The sequence below is a fragment of the Bactrocera dorsalis genome, chromosome 3 (assembly GCF_023373825.1).
Source record: "Bactrocera dorsalis isolate Fly_Bdor chromosome 3, ASM2337382v1, whole genome shotgun sequence".
NCBI classification, from domain to species: domain Eukaryota; kingdom Metazoa; phylum Arthropoda; class Insecta; order Diptera; family Tephritidae; genus Bactrocera; species Bactrocera dorsalis.
In genome coordinates this window covers 16,639,061-16,657,945 of record NC_064305.1, presented here as the reverse complement: position 1 = coordinate 16,657,945, position 18,885 = coordinate 16,639,061, and the positions used below count along the sequence as shown (strand labels likewise).

Genomic DNA, 18,885 nt, shown 5'->3' with positions numbered 1-18,885 from the left:
TTATTCACCACAGACAAGCCGCAGCCCAATATACCGATTGTGCGTAAAGAAACTGTGGTGGGTGAGTCGAGCGTGTTGCAGTGCCTGAGCGAACTAGCGGCCGATTTGAGTCAGCCACATCGTGAATGGTTCAAAGACAACAAGCCATTCCATCTGGGCACGCTCAGCGCCGACTCGGAGCGTTACTTTTTCACCTCCGAACATGAACTCTTGGTCATTGTCAATACAGAGTCGGCCGATGCGGGCCATTACCGCTGCGAAATTAGCGACAACTCGAAGACGTACACCGTGCAGACGGAGCTAATTGTGGTTAAGGAAGAACTGAGTCAAAATATGATATTTTTCGGTGTGGTCATTGTCGCCGCGCTCTGTGTGCTCATCATTGCCTTGGTCATATTTGCGTTGTGCCTGCATCAGCGTCGCAAAGCATTCAAACGCCGTCAACGTGAAGCTTGCCAAATCGCAAATAGCACAAGTGGCGCACCAAGCGGTCTGCTGTCGGGTAGCGCTGGCCTCATAGCCGGTGGCACACGCATTGCCTCGACCAGCACACAACTACTAAACAGTAGTCGCGGCAGCGCATTGGATCAAACACAACTCACCACACTCAACCGCACACTGCTGCATAAGTCACATGCGGACGCGCAGCGACAGCGACCAAACAGCCTGGGTGATTTTGAGGCCGACGCAGCTAACAATGGCGCTAATGTGGAGCATGGTAGTCAGCGACAACCCCACCAAAACTTGATTATCACGCATACACCCAACTACCAGCAGCTGTTGCAGCAACATGCCGGCGATGACATTGACAACGATGCTGAGCACTTCACATTGTCGTACCTGAAGCGCATTTCGTTGGCCGACAACGCAGGCGTTGCCGCTGACCATAGCCAAGATCATCTATCGAGCAAGGATTCTGGTACCGGCTCGGACACGGCGGTTAAACGTAGCATAGAAGATTTCACTATAAGCGGACTCGCGCCAACAACAACAACAACAGGTAGCTTGCAACGCACTACCGATTGCGGCACAACGCCGGTCAATGGCGACAAGCCAACACACGCACATCGTGGCAATGTTTACCGCGACGACGGCTTGGGTGATTCCTATCCAGCGGATGATGGCGGCGACATGGACGATGCGGATTTGCTCTACGCAGCAACGCATGCGTTGGGCGTTTCAGAATGTGATGTGGAGTTGTTGGATTTCGATAGACACAGGGCGGCCACGATGCGCATCGACGACAAGGACACGCATGCCGAAAGAGAAACCGACACAGACGCGGACACTGAGGCGGCCAATGAGCGCACACACTTCCTAAACAAACCGAATTGTGTCGACAATGACAACACACGTGCGCATACGAATGCCAATCACGAGCGACAGCAACGCTACGAACGTTTACCGATCACTGCGAAAATGCACTTTCCCTCCAGCTATAGCGGCAATAGCTTTGATGGCGGAGGAAACAACGCCGCAACGTCAAATAATCGCAATGCGTTCAATGGCAATTGTAAAACCAATTTGAGTGCAGCAAATGCCACAAACAATGCGGCGCATGCGCAAACCGTTGATATTTAAACCAACAACTGGGACAAAGCGTAAAGTTGCAGCACACATACACGCCATATGTGTGTGTCCAACCAGTGATGATAGTACACCAAAAAATAAGACTGTAGTTCATAAAATTTATAGTACACACACACATACACACACATCCGTAATACAAATATATACCTATGCAGTTATATAAGTTGTTGGGAAAGTTGCAAATGGCCACGCCAAATATGGATTGCATGTGGCAGCTTGTCTACCATAGTGTCATATTGATACTAGAGAGCATATTTCTCGTGTACATAACCCTACTTACATTCGAAACTACACGGTGCATAGCCAAGTGAACTGTCCGAGCAGCTACACAAAGTGTCATAAGCGTCAGCGTACGCCGCATTGTGTTGCGCTTTTCAAGTAGTACAAATTTCCATGAGGTGTAAATAAATCAACTAACTGTTTTTCACGACTCCATATGACAGTCGGGTCTAAACGGCAGTGAGCCAGATTTTTATTCGACCGAGCGTTGTCAACTCAGCAGCATTTCGCTAAATTACTGCAGTGATTTGCTTTTTTGCCGCAACAACAACAACTCCATACTAATTGCCGACTTGCCGCTATGCTGTTGAGTGGAGGAAAGTGCACGCCAGCGTTGACCAACTAGGGAGGAAGTGTTTTGAAAAAAATAGCGACGCGTGTGGTTTTTAATGCATAAAACAAATTGTTGCACACCACACCGCTCCCACCGCTTCCTCGATTTGGCGCGTTGCCGCAGTTAATTTGTTTTTGTTTACGTGTTTTGTTTGTTCTCTTCTTATTTCTATGCTAAATTAATATAATTTTTATATACATAAATAAGTTACAGCTAAACATTTCATTGTGATATTATTTATTACGCTAATTTAAATTATTATTTCAATAAAAAACAATATATAAATGTTCATACACAGTAATAATAGTAATAATATATATACTATCAAAAAATGGCTATAGACATTATATGCAAACACTATTTAATGCTAATATGTACTATTAGCAGCTAGCATAGTTAGTTTTAAGCCTTAATATAAGCTTGAACATTTTAGGTTAAGTTGAAAGTTATGCCAAACCACCTAATTAATTGCACGCATTGTATGCATTGCTTTAAGTAAACATAATTTTAGGCATTAAAACACTGACAAACGCATATGTAGCCACCACATATACATATGTTTAGCAAAAACCACCTAACTACAGTTTAACTATTTATATGCAAGCAAGCTTAGTGTGCGCTTTATTTACACGCCACTGACGAACTCTACAAACGCTAGTATTTTTGCGCCAGCGAAAAGTGAAAATTAAAAGAGAGCGCGGGCAGGTGATTTGCTGCTTTTTGAAGATAAAAAATATGTAATACAGCGGTGCGAATAAGCTCGAGTACGCTCAAATACAGCTTATCAAAAAAAAAAAATAAAACAAATTTCACATCTTTTTATCACCGACTAAGAAAAAGAGGCTACTTTTAAGCCAATACAGCCATGCCAAGACCTAATATATGTAAATGCGACCCGCGTGAGGCAAGTTTTCGTTGTTTTCACCAGCCTCGCCGCATGTTTTTGCCACTCAAACTTGTGTTCGTGACAAAGTAAACTTCATAAAACACTTTTGCAACAGTTTCAACGACTCTGTAGCCGCGATTTCAATAACAACAAAAAAAAATTCTAGGAAACTCGTTAAATTTTCTCTTTTTTTAATAAAAGTCGCCAGAAAATATTCGCATAGTAAACAAACAGCTGTCAATCAATATACGAACATAAGAAAGGTTGCATCAATCAAGAAAATGTTTGTTTTATTTAATTTTTATTTTTTTAAATTTATTTTTGCTTAATTAATTTATTTTTTTTTTTATTTATTTATTTATTATTTTTTAATTTTTTAAAATTATTTTTAATTTTTTTCTTAATTAATTTAATTTTATTTTTATTATTATTTTTTAATTTTTAGTTTTTTAAAATTAGTTTTAATTTTTTTTATTAATTAATTTATTTTTATTATTTTATTTTATTTTATTTCTTTTAATTATTTTTTTTTTAATTTATTTATATTTTTTTATTTATTTTTTTTTTGTTTTTTTTTATTATTTTATTTTTTGTTTTAATTATTTTTTTTTATTTTTTTTTTTTATTATTTTATTTTTTGTTTTAATTATTTTTTTTAATTTATTTTTGCTTATTTATTTTTATTTATTTATTTTTATTTATGTATATTTTTTATGTTTTTTTTTTTTAATTTTTCAAATTCCAACTTAATATACTTTCGAAAAAACGAATTGCGAGCATAAACAGCCAGCTATCAAACTACAATTTTTCGTACCACCTTGTATTACATATTTTATATCCAAGAGCAGTTAAATCACGCCTGCACACTATTGTTCAACGAAAATATGTATTATTTTGCAAACCCTCCGATATTTATACACAGCAATGTAATTACATAAATACCTTAAAACAAAAATATGAAAATATAAAATGCACAAGTGCTTTGTCGTAAGCTGCCTTTTTACTATATACAAAATATATATATTACAATAAGCAGCCAAAGAAATGAAGCTTCCAAAAATTATAAATTGCGTGCCTAGCTTAACTAGCATAAAATAAGCAAGTTTTTTTTTCGAAAATATACTAAATTAAAGTTATTTGTTAAAAGTGTCTGGAATTGTGCCTACAATAACAAAATATATAACAATACAAAAAATGTAAAAATATATTTGAATTTAATTGTAATAAAAGAAAAATGCATTTACTTACGGGAACGAAAAAATAAAACTAAAAATACAAAATAAAACTTTATTTTTCCGTTTTAACTTCAAAAAAGTGCCGTTTGTACAAAATTTTGCCTTTGTTTTTGCTGAATTATTTAGTTTGATGAGTTTTAGACTTAAGCAGTGCAAGTACATGAACAAATTTTTGGAAAGTTTGCTTAGTATTAAACAGAGAAATTAATAATTAAAAGTAAATAAATAGAATTAATTATCAAAATATTGCACTAATATTAAACAAAATGAAGTTCTTAAAAGTTATTTCAATTTCTTTCGTATTTTTTGTTTTTATTTTTATTCTGTTTTTTTTTTTTTAATTTGTTTTTTATTTTTTATTTATATTCTTTATATTATTCTTTTTTAAATAATTTATTTTTTTGAGATTTTTTTTTAATTTGTAATTATTTTTTTTTTAATTTGTAATTAATTTTTTTTGTTAATTTTTAGTACACCTTTTTTTATTTTTAATACATTGTTTTTAGTTTTTAATAAATTTTTTTTTAGATTTTAATAAATTTTAATTTTTTTTTATTTTTATATTTTTTATTTTTAATTTTTTTTAATTTATTCGTTGTTAATTGTTATTTTTTTGGAATAATTTTTTTTTAGATTTTAATACATTTTTATTTTTAATTTTTTTTTATTTTTAATACATTTTTATTTTTAATTTTTTTTTATTTTTAATTTTTTTTTAATTTATTCATTGTTAATTGAACTTGAAAACTGAATTAGTTTTGAACCGAAAAACAAATCCATAAAGTTATTTCAGTGTCTTTTTTTTTTTATTATGAGCTTATATTTTTTATTTTGTTTTTATTTATTTTTTCGTTTTGTATTAACTTTTTATTATTCCTTTATTAGTTTTATTTTTACTTATGAATTAAATATTCAAAATATTGAACTACCAACTACTGTGTAGTATATTTTTTTTTTTAATTTTTTTTTAATTTTTATTTAATAATTTTTTATTTATTTATTTTTGTAATTTTTAAAATAATTTTATTTTTTTTTATTTATTCTTTGGTATTTTTTTGTTGTCTTGTTTTTTTGTTTATATTTTATTTTATTTAGTATTTCTGAATTAATTTACTTGAAAATTTATTAAATTCGTAACATATTTACATATTTATTTAAATATATGTATGTATTTCTAATCCGCACTTTTTAAAGAAATTCTTACAAAACATAGTAAACTATTTTTATTTAGTATTTTATTTATTTAATTTTTGTTTATTTTATTATTTATTTAATCTCTTTATTTATTTTATATTTTTTTATTTACTCTTTGCTTTTTTTGTATTTTTTTTTTTTTGATCTAGTAGTTTTTGTTTTATTTAATGTTTTTTTATATTAAATAAAATATTAAAACATTATTAAAATATTAAAATTTTTCTTTTTCTATAGTATTTTTTTATTAATTCTGAATTAGTATTTTGTAATAAAGCTCTCAATCGGCACCGAAAAATTGAAATTTATAACTTAAAAAATAATTAAAATCCAAACTTACTTAAATATATTTTTATTATTCCGCACTTTTCAAAACAAAAAAATAGAAAATTTCCTTTATTTTTATTTACTTGAAAAAAAAAATTATAAAAATTTTAAATTTATATGCATATTCCTTTTTATTATTTCCAAAAATTTAATTATGTTAATTGATTTCAATATTATTAAAAAAATCAGTTAACTGAGTTGCACTGTGGACCCTCGCAAAAGCCCATCAAATCAGTTTAAATACAAAATTCCGTTAAAAACCAAAAACACATAAACTTGTACTAAGAAAAAAAACTCTGAAAAACAATTGAAATGTAACTACTACAATGTGCTTTATTTATTCAATAATATTGAGTCATATATGCAGAAATATATACTTGAATACATAAAACAAAATAAAATAAAAGCATAAAACTATTAGCAAGTAAATGTACAACGAAAGACTTATTGTTTACATACAACGCAGAACTTGCCTTGATTTCATCAAAATATTTGTAGAAAACTAAACAAAAGTGCATTATTGAAAAGATTGAGGTTAGTTGAAAGCCAAAACTTGAAATAAATAAACAAAATTTCGCATAGTTATGTAAGTCTATATTATATAAACTAACTGGCGTATATTACATACATACAATTAATAATTTATTTATATATATATATAAAACTACATAAATACATACATACGTATACAAGCAAGCACTGTAAATAAAAAGTGTAAATGTTATACCGTACATATGTTTATACATACATACAAAGCACAATGAAAATAGATTTGTGTATATTGTAATGATAAATATATGAAAATAACTAAATTATTAATAAAACTGCAAAGAAAGTGTGAAACGTTTAAAAAAAGTGGTTGCTAATTATTGTGTTAGATGGACTGAGGCTATTTAGCAAATCAAAACTTCCCGGAATTGTTAGCAAAGAGTATGCAAAGAGGTGTTTAGTGTCATGTCGGGACTCATTGCACGCTAAACATATGTTTAATATGCCAGGATCGATTCCGGATAAGTATGAGCTTTACCTACTACAGCATCCAGAACGAAGCTGCGCAAGAGTCACTCTCGATTGTCGTAGCAACTGGAGCTCGTCGTGTGCAATGGGTGGTGGTTTTACTCCAAGTATGATATTCACTGAAAAGGAGTCGGTGAAGGTCTTTATGACGTCCAAAGTTTGGTATTGGAGGAGCATAGGCCTTCGAATGTCACTCCTAAGATCTTAGGGCTATTGACAGTCAAAATGTTAACGGCTTCGACTGCAATATTAAGGTCAAATCCGTACTTCTTCGTCAGTTAGTAAATATGGTCGCTGTGAATTTAGGCCATTGCCTGACGTCACTATCGTGCAATCATCAGTGCACGTCGTGATAGAAATTCCCTCTGTTTGTTGAGGGAGTTTCGAGATGTAGAAATTAAACAACAATGGGGAGAGGACACCACCCTGCGGAACCCACTGTTTAATTCTTCTCAATTTTTTTTTACCTCGAAACAGGACGGATGATTGTGGACCGCTCAGGCAGTTCATAGTGGACCACTTCAGTACTAGAGGGTACGTAAATTTTTCAACGTCCTCAAGTAGCGTCATGTGTTGACTGTTCCAAAGGCTTTCGACAAGTCCAACGCTACGAGGATCGCACGATAGGTTTTGTTTGATGTTATGAACCAAATATATGGGCGTTTATGACGCTAAGTGGTATGGTAGTGCTGTGCACTTTTCGGAAGCCATGCTGGTGGTTTGTTAGACTCTGGTGTTGCATGGAGATCGGGAGTAGCTAGGACTCAAGTGTATTCACTACTGGGGAGAGGAGAGCTATAGGACGATAGGACTCCCCTTGGTTCGAGGATTTCTTCACTAGTGCACTAGTACAGTAAATACTATAAAAACATCGTCCTTCATTTTGAGCTGAATTTGAAAATTTTTAACCATAGGTTAATCACATTTCGGTAATGGAAATCTCAAAAATAAAAAATAAAAATGTCCATAAAAAATTATTTTATATTTCAAACTTATTCCTAACCCAAAATATAACAATAAGTAACTAGCAATGATTGACTACCATGTCAATCGCGTAGCATGATCCGTTTTGCGTTTGGACATTTTTATATAACCCAGGAATTGGAGTTCGGCCACAGCGCGAGTGAAACGAGCTCTGCAATAAAACAAAAAGAATAAACAATATTTTAACAAAAAAAAAATATTATAAAAAAAAATCCAAAAATATACATATACATTTTCACAAAAAATTTTTATTAAAAAAAATTTATAAAAAAAAAATTATAAAAAAAAAATATTTTATAAAAAAAAATATTTTATAAAAAAAAAATATTTAAAAAAAATATTTAAAAAAAAAAATATTTCAAAAAAAAAATATTTTAGAGAAAAAAATTATTTTAAAGAAAAAAAATGTTTATAGAAAAAAATATTTTTAAGAAAAAAAATATTTTACAGAAAAAAAAATATTTCATAGAAAAAAATTATTTTGTAGAAAAAAAATATTTTATATAAAAAGCATTGTATTTTATACAAACCAAAAAATATTATACCAAAAAAATATATAAATTTTAAAGAAAAAAAATTTATAGAAAATAAAAAAATGCATAAAAAAAATATTTTATAAAAAAAAAACAAATAATTTTTATACAAAAAACAATGCATAGTTGTAACTTATATAGAAAAAAATTGTATCAAACTAAATTTTTTTATATATACAAAACCGTATTTTATACACAAAAAAGAAATTACAGAAGAAAACAAGTTAAGGCCGATAAACATTCAGATTTCCCATTTGAACCTTATTTAATATACTTACTGAATCTGCGGATCCACCTGTTCCTGCTCATTATCGATGTCATCCACCACAGATCGAAAAGCTTGTAACCAATCGAAGAGATTAATCATACGACCACATTCCAGATGCAGCTTATATGCAACGGATAAATCCGGCAGAGTGGCCAGTAATTGATTGGATTCCGACAATTGGCAACATTTGCACTGCAGGTAGTAGTGTGGATTGTTGAGGGCCATATGAAGTGCCGCACGTGGCGCGCCTATAATATTACGACGCACTGTGGACACATCGCTAAAAACGAAGAGCTCATGTAGGGGCGGCGCACGTGCAAGCGGCGCCAAATGACACACTACAATTTCATTTTGTATATGCAACAACGTTTGTGCAACAGCTTGTGCATATTCCGAAGTCGGCTTATTTTGCTGTTTGGACATTTGCAATAAATGATCTTTCAGATCTTGACGGGATGTGAATTTTTGTTGTTTGCTGCTTTCTGGAGTTGCTGGTGTAGTGGTCGGTGCGGCAGTGTTGGTCGGGGATTTATCCTCCGTACCAGCCATTACAACACGCGTTAGCAGAGCTTTCAACGCTTGAAATTTGCTAGTAACCGTTGTCATGCAATCATTGGCCAGCTCTAAACCAACGATTTCGGCGCTCATAAAGTCCTCAGTCACCGAAATTGCTTTGGAGATTTTAGCGACAAATTCATCTTTCGACATAAAACTAAGTATCTGCCAACATTCCTTAAATTCCGGTTGGTCGCGTAACTCTTTTGAGAGGCAAAATGAGTATAGTTCACGGCGCTGTTTACCCAATGGACATTTAGGTAAATCACCAACTAGCACAGTGAAAAATTCCAGGAATATACGTAATAGCATAAAATGTATATGACAGTCGCGCAATAATTGTGGCAGCTTCTTTTTCAAATAGCTATCGTCGGTAAGTATGGCGATAATACGTTTGCAATCGTTGATGCTCTCCACATACGGACGGAATGAGAGCAGGCGACGTATGCTTTCAATATCTTCATGTGTCAGATCTTTGATTCGATTCAAAGAGGCGGTGTAATTAGCACATAGTGCGTAGGCATTGCCTTGAAAGAAGTGTTCCATTAGACAGTACTTATAGGCTTGTATGAAACCATGAATGGAAAAGTCATAGTAGAGAAAAATGTGTGTAAGAAACTTGAAAGCCTTGCCGGATAGATTAAATGCGTATTTCGGTGAAAGTATAACACGTTCCAGAATCTGAAATTAAGAAATAATAATGAAAAAACCAAGAAAAAAATCTTATAGCATATCTACCTCATTTAGACAAACTGGAGCCGTTAGTGTTTTGAAGACACAAAGTTTGATCTTGCTTGTTACGTGATAGGGTAATGCGTTATGTACAGCCGAGACAGCAGTTGCCACACCGAAGACTAATACAAACGGTAAATGTGTATAGTAAGCGCTCAGCATTAATATAAAGTCCTGAAGTATTGCTGTATTAAAGCATTCAAAATCGGGCAAAATAACAACCAAAGCATGAGGACGCTTTGAATAAGATTTTGTTGGTGATTCACACGCATCTGAGACATCGTCAGCAGCATCCTCTACTTCACTTCCTGTTTGCAGCTGGGGTTTTATGTATTTGCGACGATACCAATTCAACAGTTGACGCATGTTGCATTGTGTACGTCGTAGACGCTTCTTTTCACGCTGTTCCGTGTCTTCATCTTCCAGTTCTGTTGGTGGTGAACGCTCTGCGTTTTCTACAAAATTATACACCATTGTCTCCACTGCAGACTTTAGTGTAGCGCAATCACGTGATTGCAGCATACAAACCGAAGCCGACATTTTTTGCAAGATACGCTGCGTTAGTGTGGCGAATTGTTCCAAGTGGTCAGGTTGGTTTACTCCTTTAAAATGAGTAACAAGATGGAAATGTTTACTAATCCCATTATATTAATACCGGATTACACTCACCAGTTAGTAGTGCTGCAGCGGGTACTATCTCTTCCATGTCATATGTGTCCATATTGCCTTCTGCACTACATTCGTTTTTCACATAAGTTACTAAATCTTCCAGCGTTTTAGCGTAGCTTTCCGATTGTAGTGCTTCAATGTGACTTTCTAATTTTTGCCAAGTGGCAGTATAAGTTGAATAGTAAGGCTGCCCAGTCATTTGTTTCCTCAAAGCACTTACATTATCGTCGTTATGCTTTCGCTTTGTAGCCCCACTGTTTTTTGCGCTGCTCGTGCCTTTGAAAACAAAACATCCCTAAAAGCCGGGATGGAGGTACTTTATTTATGATGGAAAATCAAATTTAGCTATACAAACCTTGGACACTGAAATAGTTGGATCCATTACGTCGGTCATAATAAAGAGTTATGCTTGGATTTCTTTGTTTCAATGATGGTGTAAGCTTTGTATGGTTTATGCTTACGATAGCAATGCCCTAGAAATAGTTTATTAACAGAAGCTTACAAAAAAATGCAATCAATGCTGAATCAAACAATTATTAAAAATATATCGCATGCGATAAATAAAATAAGTAAACAGCTGCTCTGACATTTGAAGGTTCGAATACAATTTACGCGCCAAATAATCAGCTGATGCCGGTGTTGCTGTTCGTGCTAATTGCGAATTTAACTGTGTATCGCAAATATTAATTTGTTTTTTTGGTTCCTAGTACAAAAACTGTAAAAATACAAAAAATGCAAGAATAACATTAATTTAAATTCACGTCTTGTTGTCTAGTTCCAACCTATCCACTCTAATTTATGAAATTTATTTTGTAAAGATTGAAATGTACGGATATTCCTTTAATCAATTGTTGGTTGCAGCAGGTGCAATTCATAAATCTCTTCGATAAATGATATTAAAAGCAACTCTGCCGCAAAGCGAAAACAATTTACTTTTGTTGCTTTCTGACAGCGTATATTTTTTATTGTATTGCAAATCCTTCAACATAGGCAGAATTTTTATTTTCTGGAGCGTTTAAATATATTTTTAAATAATATAAATTGAGTATAGTTGAATACAAATGGATTTAGATGACTTAGATATCTACGAAGATTTGGATACATTCCAGCAAGATGAAGAAAAGGTAAGAACTATATTAAAGATTAGTCACTTGTGTATGTGAACATTAATCCTTTCTTCCATAGAAAACCGCAGAACTTCTTTCATTGGAAGCAAAGTATAATGATTCCCTGAAAACGATTGAAACTTTGCAGTTGGAAAATGCGGATTTGAAAAAACAAATAAGGCGAATAGGTATTAACTTTCAAAACTTGTTGGACACAGCAAAAGCAGAGATCAAACGCAAGGACAAACAAATCGAACAATTACGCAAAGAGTAAGTGTGTGTAGAAAAATTAAAACTTCTTATAAATCAGTGATGTAATTTTTATTTAATAGGAAGGATGATATCTGCTTCAGACGTAAGCAACCAAGAAGGGAATATACAGATGTTGCAAGCACGTCGCAGAACACAAATACTTGGATTAAAAACGAAACAGTTTTACCTACAGCAAATACTAATGAAAATGCGCAAATAAGCAGCAAAAATGTTGAAGCCATAGACAATGAACATCCGAGTGCAACCTCGTACATTTCACGCGGTCGTGAAATTACACATATAACCGATGACTATAAACAAGAACGTCGCAATGAAAGTTTGGAGCGTAAGTACATTAGTGATCCTCAGCGTGAAAAACACAACAGTAGCAATAACCCGAGGGAACAGCATGTATCGAGATACAATGCGCGTGGTACGGAACGTGAGGGAAGTGTCCGAAGCGCCACAATAGAATCTAGACACAGTCATGATAGCAGAACAGCTGAACGGGGTCATAGCATTAAAAATAAAACTTTTAAGAGTGAAACTGAAAAAGGATCATATAACATCACAGACAATGACAGACGACAACATTCCTATGATAGATTGGGCGGCCGTTCCAGGTAAATTTCTTAATTGCATTGATAAATTGAGTGATTAGGTAATATTTTTTATCAATTCAGATATCACGGCAAAGAGGAAAAAACCAAGTATGAAAGTTATGATGGTCGCCATGACAGGCGGAGCGATAGCAAAGAAGCAAGAACCAAGTCGGAAAGTTCTAACTTTCGTCACGACAGGCGGAGCGATAGCAAAGACGCTAGAATAAAGTCTGAAAGTTCTGACGTGCATCATGACAGGCGAAGTGACAGCAGAGATGCAAGAATCAAGTCTGAAAGTTCTGACGTGCGTCATGACAGGCGAAGTGATAGCAGAGATCCAAGAATCAAGTCTGAAAGTTCTGATGTGCATCATGACAGGCGAAGTGATAGCAAGAGACATCACGAGGATGGAAATAAAAAATCTAATGAAGCGAATGAGAAATCGCGTGATAAAGTTATGAATATTAATAGAAATGAAAATGTAACATATACAAAAAATTCAGATGGCCTTACACAAAGTAAAGATATTCATGGGAAAACACTGAATCCTTTTAAAGAAGGAAGAAGAGAAGATAAATTAATTGATACTCCCAAATTTAGTGAAAAAACGCATGAAGACACGAAGAATATGGAAATAGGTCAGGAAGGTGATTTTTTAGATAAGCATCTGCCAGCCTCCAAAGACTCACAAAGTCTTGAAAAATTACTGGCAGAGCAAAAGCTAACCAAGGAAAAATTAATAGCGCTAGAAAATGAGTTTTCTTGCAAAGAAGCGGATAAAAATGCAAATCGCTTGTTGCCGGCAGACGGTATGACAACGCCAAAGAAAACAACTTTGTTTGACGAACTTTTCGGCAACACACCCACCAATGCGGGCGATGTAGACAGTAATGTGATTGACTTTGAAAAGGATAGCAGCAGTTCGGCAACAACCTCTCCGAGCAATTATACCGATACCAGCGAGCCGACAATAATATCTTCCACAATCAATAGTAAGAAGACAGCTACGAATGACTATTATATACCAATAAAAAGAGAACAAAACAGACAAAATAAAAATGATGTCAGTCTTGTGGCAAACAGCGATAACGGTTGTTTGGCTGGTAAGCAGCTTATTTCCAGTCTCACTAGTAAAAATCAAGCTGTAAATGAGAATTCAGCCAAAGAGTCAGTCACTTGTGTGAAAACAACTGAAGAAACGATAGATTATGCCAAAATAGCCACAATTTTACTATCAGAAGACGAGGAAGAAACTGAAATTGCACAAGCAGCTGAAACACACGAAGATGAAACCTCCAAAAATATAGCCAATTCTAATGGGAATAAAATTAATGGTAACTTTTCTATAAACATATTAGTAAAAAAGTTAGTAATGGTATTTATATTTTAGGTGACATACAAATTTTGTCGAACATACGTCGACCCAATATTTATGAGATACGTGCACACCAAAGACGACTGCGCGAACTCGCTGCAGCTAAAAAGGCTAAACGCGCTAAGATTGCGGAAACGGATACTATAAAACAAAATGCAGCGCAAAATATTACTAAAGTGGTTGTGCCAGTTTCGGAACTGGTCACCAAAGGCATACAGAAGAACACGACAACAACAACAACCGCTGCAGAAAATAATGAAGGTAATGTAGTTACTTTATAAGGCAAGTGAAAAATATACATGTTTTTTTTTATTAATACACATTTTAGGTGTTGATTTGGAAGTGAAAAGCGTCGAAGCAAAAATTCAACAGGATAAAAACACGCATAAAAACTCACCACAGTTAAGCGCTGGAATTAGTGCCGATACAAATGTCATTACACTTAATAATGAAACCACTACAGTAGTGAGTATTTCAGATGCAACTAAAATCGCTGACCAGGAAAGCATAGAAACCTTGAAGTTGGTGGATAAAAATGTTGCGCCGCATTTGGAAGCGAATACAGAAGCTACGAATAATGATAATTCGGTTGCAAATGATGATGTACTGAAGGTTGATACATCGAAGCAAGTTAAGTCTGATGCTCTAGATATTAAACGCCAAAATGAAACTGAGGAATCTATAAGTTCAAATAATACTGAAAGATCCGAACTGGTTCTAAATGAAACAGAGGATATTAATGTAATAGACACTGCGAAAACGACAGAGAATGTCGAGCAAATGACCACCGCAAAGACCATTTTAAATAACGCTATTAGTGATGCATTGGAGACTGCTGAGCTTATAGTAGAAAAGGCGGTTGTGCAAAATGAAACGAAATCAACAGAAATTGCAAATAAAACGGATATAACATCAGCTGAGTGTGCAGCAACTAATATCAACAATAAAAAGAATGAATCTGGCGGTTTGTCTTTGAGGCTCACTACTGTGACCCCGAACAACGATAAGCTAGATACGGATTTGTTGACAAACGACAGTGAACGGAATAAATCAATAGGAGAATCCATAGAAAATATTAAAGAAACACAGGAACTTGATGAGAGTAACAACGGAATTTCGCAGACCAATAAGGCTTCCGAAAATATCGCACTTGTAGAAGAAGAGTCAGCTCAGCTTACGAACCATCTGTTACAAAATAGTCCAATGAATATTGAAGAAAAAGAATCATGCAAGCAAAATGTAATTGCTCAGCAGAAAGAAATTACGGAAGTTAAAGAAAATGATGAGCAAAAAGTAGGTATTACAGACGAAGAGAATATGCAAGCAACTGAAAAACTGCTTGAAGCTGTAAATACTGCAAATGAAACTACGATTGAAGTAAAAGTTGTGTCTGAGAATACTGAGAGTAACTGTGATTCAGTGTTAAGTGGAGAGAAGAGCGACGGAAATAACCATGAAAGTAGTGAAGCAATTACAGAGCAAAAACCAATTGCACGAAGTGTGGTTCCCGTACAAAAAGTTGTCTCTCAGCCGGCAGTATATAAATCAGAAGAATTGCTTGACTCTAAAGACACTACAAATGAAAGTTCCAGCGAAACTGAAAATGATATAACGAAAAGCAGCGAAGTACCTGCTACAACAAACACAATTATAAATGAAACTGAAAGAAGTGCCGATTGCAACAGAAATGTGGAACGTAATGGTGCGGTTATTGATAAGACAGAGAGTACTGAACCCAACGGTATTCCTGCAGAATCCGCAATTGCAGAAAGCACGACTGAAAATGGTAGTGATCCTGTTATTGAGAAGTCGGAGAGTGTAAAATGTAACGGTATTTCCGAAGAATTCTCAATTGCAGAAAACACGACTGAAAATGGTAGTGGTCCCATTATTGAAAAGTCGGAGTGTACAAAACACAACGGTATTTCTGAAGAATCTTTAATTACAGAAAGTACGGCAGAGAGTGGCAGTGGTTCTGTTTTTGAGAAGTCGGAGAGTAAAAAATCCGCAATTGCAGAAAGCACGACAGAGAATGGTAGTGGTTCTATAATGGAAGAGACGGTGTGCACAAAACACAAAGGTGCTACTGAAGAAACCGCAATTGCAGAAGGCTCAACCGCTCTCGACGAAAGTGCGCTGCGTAAGACCGAAGCTGCGGTGTCTTATTTAGTTAACAACATGGACAAGCCGACCAATAACTTCAAAGATGGAAATGAAAAAATAACGGAAGTTCAAAATGTATCCAACACAGAGGCAAAGAGTGCGGTGGAATCAAAAATAGTTGAGAAACAATCTAAGGCAGCCGATAACCAACGGAATAAAAATTCAAAAAGTAAAGCGAAAGAACTTCCGAATACCGTAAATAATTCCCCCGAACGTAACGTGCTTATTGAGAATATGAAGCGCTCCGAAGTTTTGTGGAAATTTAAAATACCTAAAATTTCTGCGAAAAGGAAGAGAGAAGAGAGCGTCGATGGTAGTAGTGCGAAGAGAGAAGAGAGTGTCGATAGTGCAAAAGAGAGTAAGAACGCAGGCACTGACGTAGTTCAAAAAGACAAACTTTCTATTAAAGCAGAAGAACCAATAATTCCATATAAGAAGAAGAAGAATGAAAAGTTAATACCAAAACAAGTGCAAGAGGAAACAAAGATGCTTGAGATCAATGGAAATATAGACAAGAATCTATTAGAAACAAAAACGCTATTCGAGAACCAAAAGAAAAGTGAGCGTATCATAAAAGAAATCGACAACTGGGCAAGAAGGAAGGTGGGTGAGACAACGGAAAATTTCGAAACAGAAAATCAAATAGAATATACGCAAGCACACAAAATCTCCTCTACCAACAAACACGAAACTGTGGAAAAGACACAGAGTAAAGATGAAATACACACAATACAAAAGACTGATGAGCACAAGGCACACATAGATAAAAATAGTGAAAGTACTACGAATGATGCCAAATGCGTCACCGCAAAACAACAGGATCAAAATAAGCGGCCAACAGAAGAGAGAAGTACGCGTGAGCGCAGTAGTGAGAAGAGAGATCAAACACAACTGTTAAAGGGACAGAACACAAAAATTCAAGAGCGCCGAAAGAGTCAAACAAAAGTAGAGCACGACGAACACTCACAAGGCACGAAACCTCGAAACCGAAATGTGGAAATCCATAAGGAAAAGAGTCAAAAAAGTGACGAAATGGCAGCTAAATGTGGGCAAAGGATTGTTACAAAGGCGCAGCGTGGTGAATTAAAAACACTAAAGGTAGAAATTAGTGTAAAAGCAAATAATACCGTTAAAAAGGCGCTTGGAAGTCATGAATTAGAAGAGAAATCTAAGAATTCTTCCGAAAGGCATCTTCAAAATGAAAATGCCGTTCAGAAAGCGCTTGAAAGTTTGAAATTTTCCACTAAGGAACACCTAACCTCTAAATCACAGACCGCAGTAGCTACAGTTTCCAGCGAAATAAAGACTGTAAAATGTGATATCTCAAAAGGGTCGGCAGACGATTTAAACCAGAAGAAAGTAAGCAATAAAAATTATTCCGTTGCGAAGAAAAAATCAACTGAGAAGGAACTGAACGAAGCAGACGCTGATAACCACGTAAAGCGCGCCAAAACTGATATCGGTGGGGGTAAAAAAGAAAATGTACAAAAACTAACGGAAAAAGAAGTTACTACTACCGAAGAGATGCAAGTTGCAAGCGATTCCCATGCAGAAACAACAAATGATCATCAAAGAATCGCAACCGCATTTAACCAGACACCGAAGCGTCGGAAAACAAGTACAAGCAGCGATGATTCGGAAGTTATGTCCAAATCGCAACGACGCAAACGCTTCAAAATGCGTATTGAAGACAGCGATGACGATGAGGAGTATGCAACGCACTCTCCGCCTACTGCAGTGCCGGAACCAACAGAGTCGCAAGTTGATGTGGCACGAAAAAATAAAGATATTATCGATATACTGCAAAATGATCGAGCCAATGAATCGAACGACAATCTGCCTGCGCCTCAAACACCGACCTCACTACCGATGAACGTCAGTCAGGATGACGAATATGAAGAAATCGATTCGCGTATGCAATTAATGTTCGCTTCGCCCAAAATTGCAGACAAAACGTCGTCCAGCAATTCGCTTGCAGTCGCCAATCAGCTCAAGACTCAATTACTGCAGTCTAGTTTGAGGGATAGTGCAGTTGTAGCGACTGTTACTTGCGCTGTTTCGCCCAAAATAGCAGACAAAAAGTCGTCTACCGATCAACTGGTAGTCGAAAACCCGATTAAGCAGCCAATTTTGGAGGATCGTGCAGTTGTAACGGGACCCCCTTCGCCCAAACCTGCATCTAAAGCATCGTTTGAACATCCGGCTGTCGCCAAACCGATTACATCCCAACTAACGCAGCCAATTTTGGATGATCCTGCAGTTGTAACGGGACCCCCTACGCCCAAACCTGCACATAAAGTGTCTTCTGCTGACCCGCTTGTCGCAAACCCGATTAAATCCCCACTAACGGCGCCAATTTTGGACGATCATGCAGTTGTAATGGACGTAACTGGTACCGAAGCACCAATCGGTATTGACTTACCTATTATTGAAAGACCTGCTTTCGACGCGAAACCACCCGCTGATTTCAATGTAACGGACAGTTTCCTCAGCGACATCAGCAACAACTCTTTCCTCGCAACCGATATGAATGTAACCATAGATGAAACCAATCATACCAACACCTCGCTCAGCGATAGCAGTTTGAGTACGAAGCACATTTCGCTCGGTTCGAGTGATTACCGTTTTGAAAAGGTTTCGGAGAATGTTGTGAACCTGTTTATAACGCGTAAACGTCGCGGCAAGCGAAAGCCAACTGCCACAATAACAACAAATACAGTATCGGCAACTTAGCTTGTAAACACACCACGAATGTTGTATATTCGAATATATATACTATATATATAC

The 18,885-nt window shown here is 35.3% G+C and overlaps 3 protein-coding genes across 3 annotated transcripts in view; 2 read left to right on the top strand and 1 right to left on the bottom strand.

Moving 5' to 3' along the window:
* Positions 1-2,753, top strand: part of LOC105226316 (leucine-rich repeats and immunoglobulin-like domains protein 3) — a 33,477-nt gene extending 30,724 nt beyond the window's left edge. Inside the window, exon 9 of the mRNA XM_049452489.1 lies at positions 14-2,753. Coding sequence (XP_049308446.1) covers positions 14-1,581 — 1,568 coding nt within the window. The 3' untranslated portion in view covers positions 1,582-2,753. The remainder of the gene's footprint in view (positions 1-13) is intronic.
* Positions 2,754-7,819: 5,066 nt separating this feature from the next.
* Positions 7,820-11,166, bottom strand: LOC105226284 (origin recognition complex subunit 3). Its single transcript, XM_011205110.4, has 5 exons — positions 10,956-11,166; positions 10,601-10,895; positions 9,938-10,533; positions 8,655-9,880; positions 7,820-7,994 (listed from the first exon to the last, which is right to left on the bottom strand). Exons 1-5 carry the CDS (start codon positions 10,992-10,994, stop codon positions 7,898-7,900), a joined length of 2,253 nt encoding a protein of 750 aa, XP_011203412.2. The 5' UTR covers positions 10,995-11,166; the 3' UTR covers positions 7,820-7,897.
* Positions 11,167-11,381: 215 nt separating this feature from the next.
* Positions 11,382-18,884, top strand: LOC105226318 (uncharacterized). The gene is made up of 6 exons (XM_049452487.1): positions 11,382-11,724; positions 11,786-11,976; positions 12,039-12,581; positions 12,642-13,894; positions 13,951-14,196; positions 14,264-18,884. Exons 1-6 carry the CDS (start codon positions 11,662-11,664, stop codon positions 18,829-18,831), a joined length of 6,864 nt encoding a protein of 2,287 aa, XP_049308444.1. The 5' UTR covers positions 11,382-11,661; the 3' UTR covers positions 18,832-18,884.
* Position 18,885: the final 1 nt, after the last annotated feature.

Coding starts and splice junctions, on each gene's coding strand:
- LOC105226318 (XM_049452487.1), top strand. CDS start 11,662: ATGGATTTAGATGACTTAGATATCTACGAAGATTTGGATACATTCCAG. Junction 11,725..11,785: donor TCCAGCAAGATGAAGAAAAG/GTAAGAACTATA, acceptor TTTCTTCCATAG/AAAACCGCAGAACTTCTTTC. Junction 11,977..12,038: donor ATCGAACAATTACGCAAAGA/GTAAGTGTGTGT, acceptor TTTATTTAATAG/GAAGGATGATATCTGCTTCA.
- LOC105226284 (XM_011205110.4), bottom strand. CDS start 10,994: ATGACCGACGTAATGGATCCAACTATTTCAGTGTCCAAG. Junction 10,534..10,600: donor CGCTGCAGCACTACTAACTG/GTGAGTGTAATC, acceptor CTCATTTTAAAG/GAGTAAACCAACCTGACCAC. Junction 9,881..9,937: donor CTCCAGTTTGTCTAAATGAG/GTAGATATGCTA, acceptor TCTTAATTTCAG/ATTCTGGAACGTGTTATACT.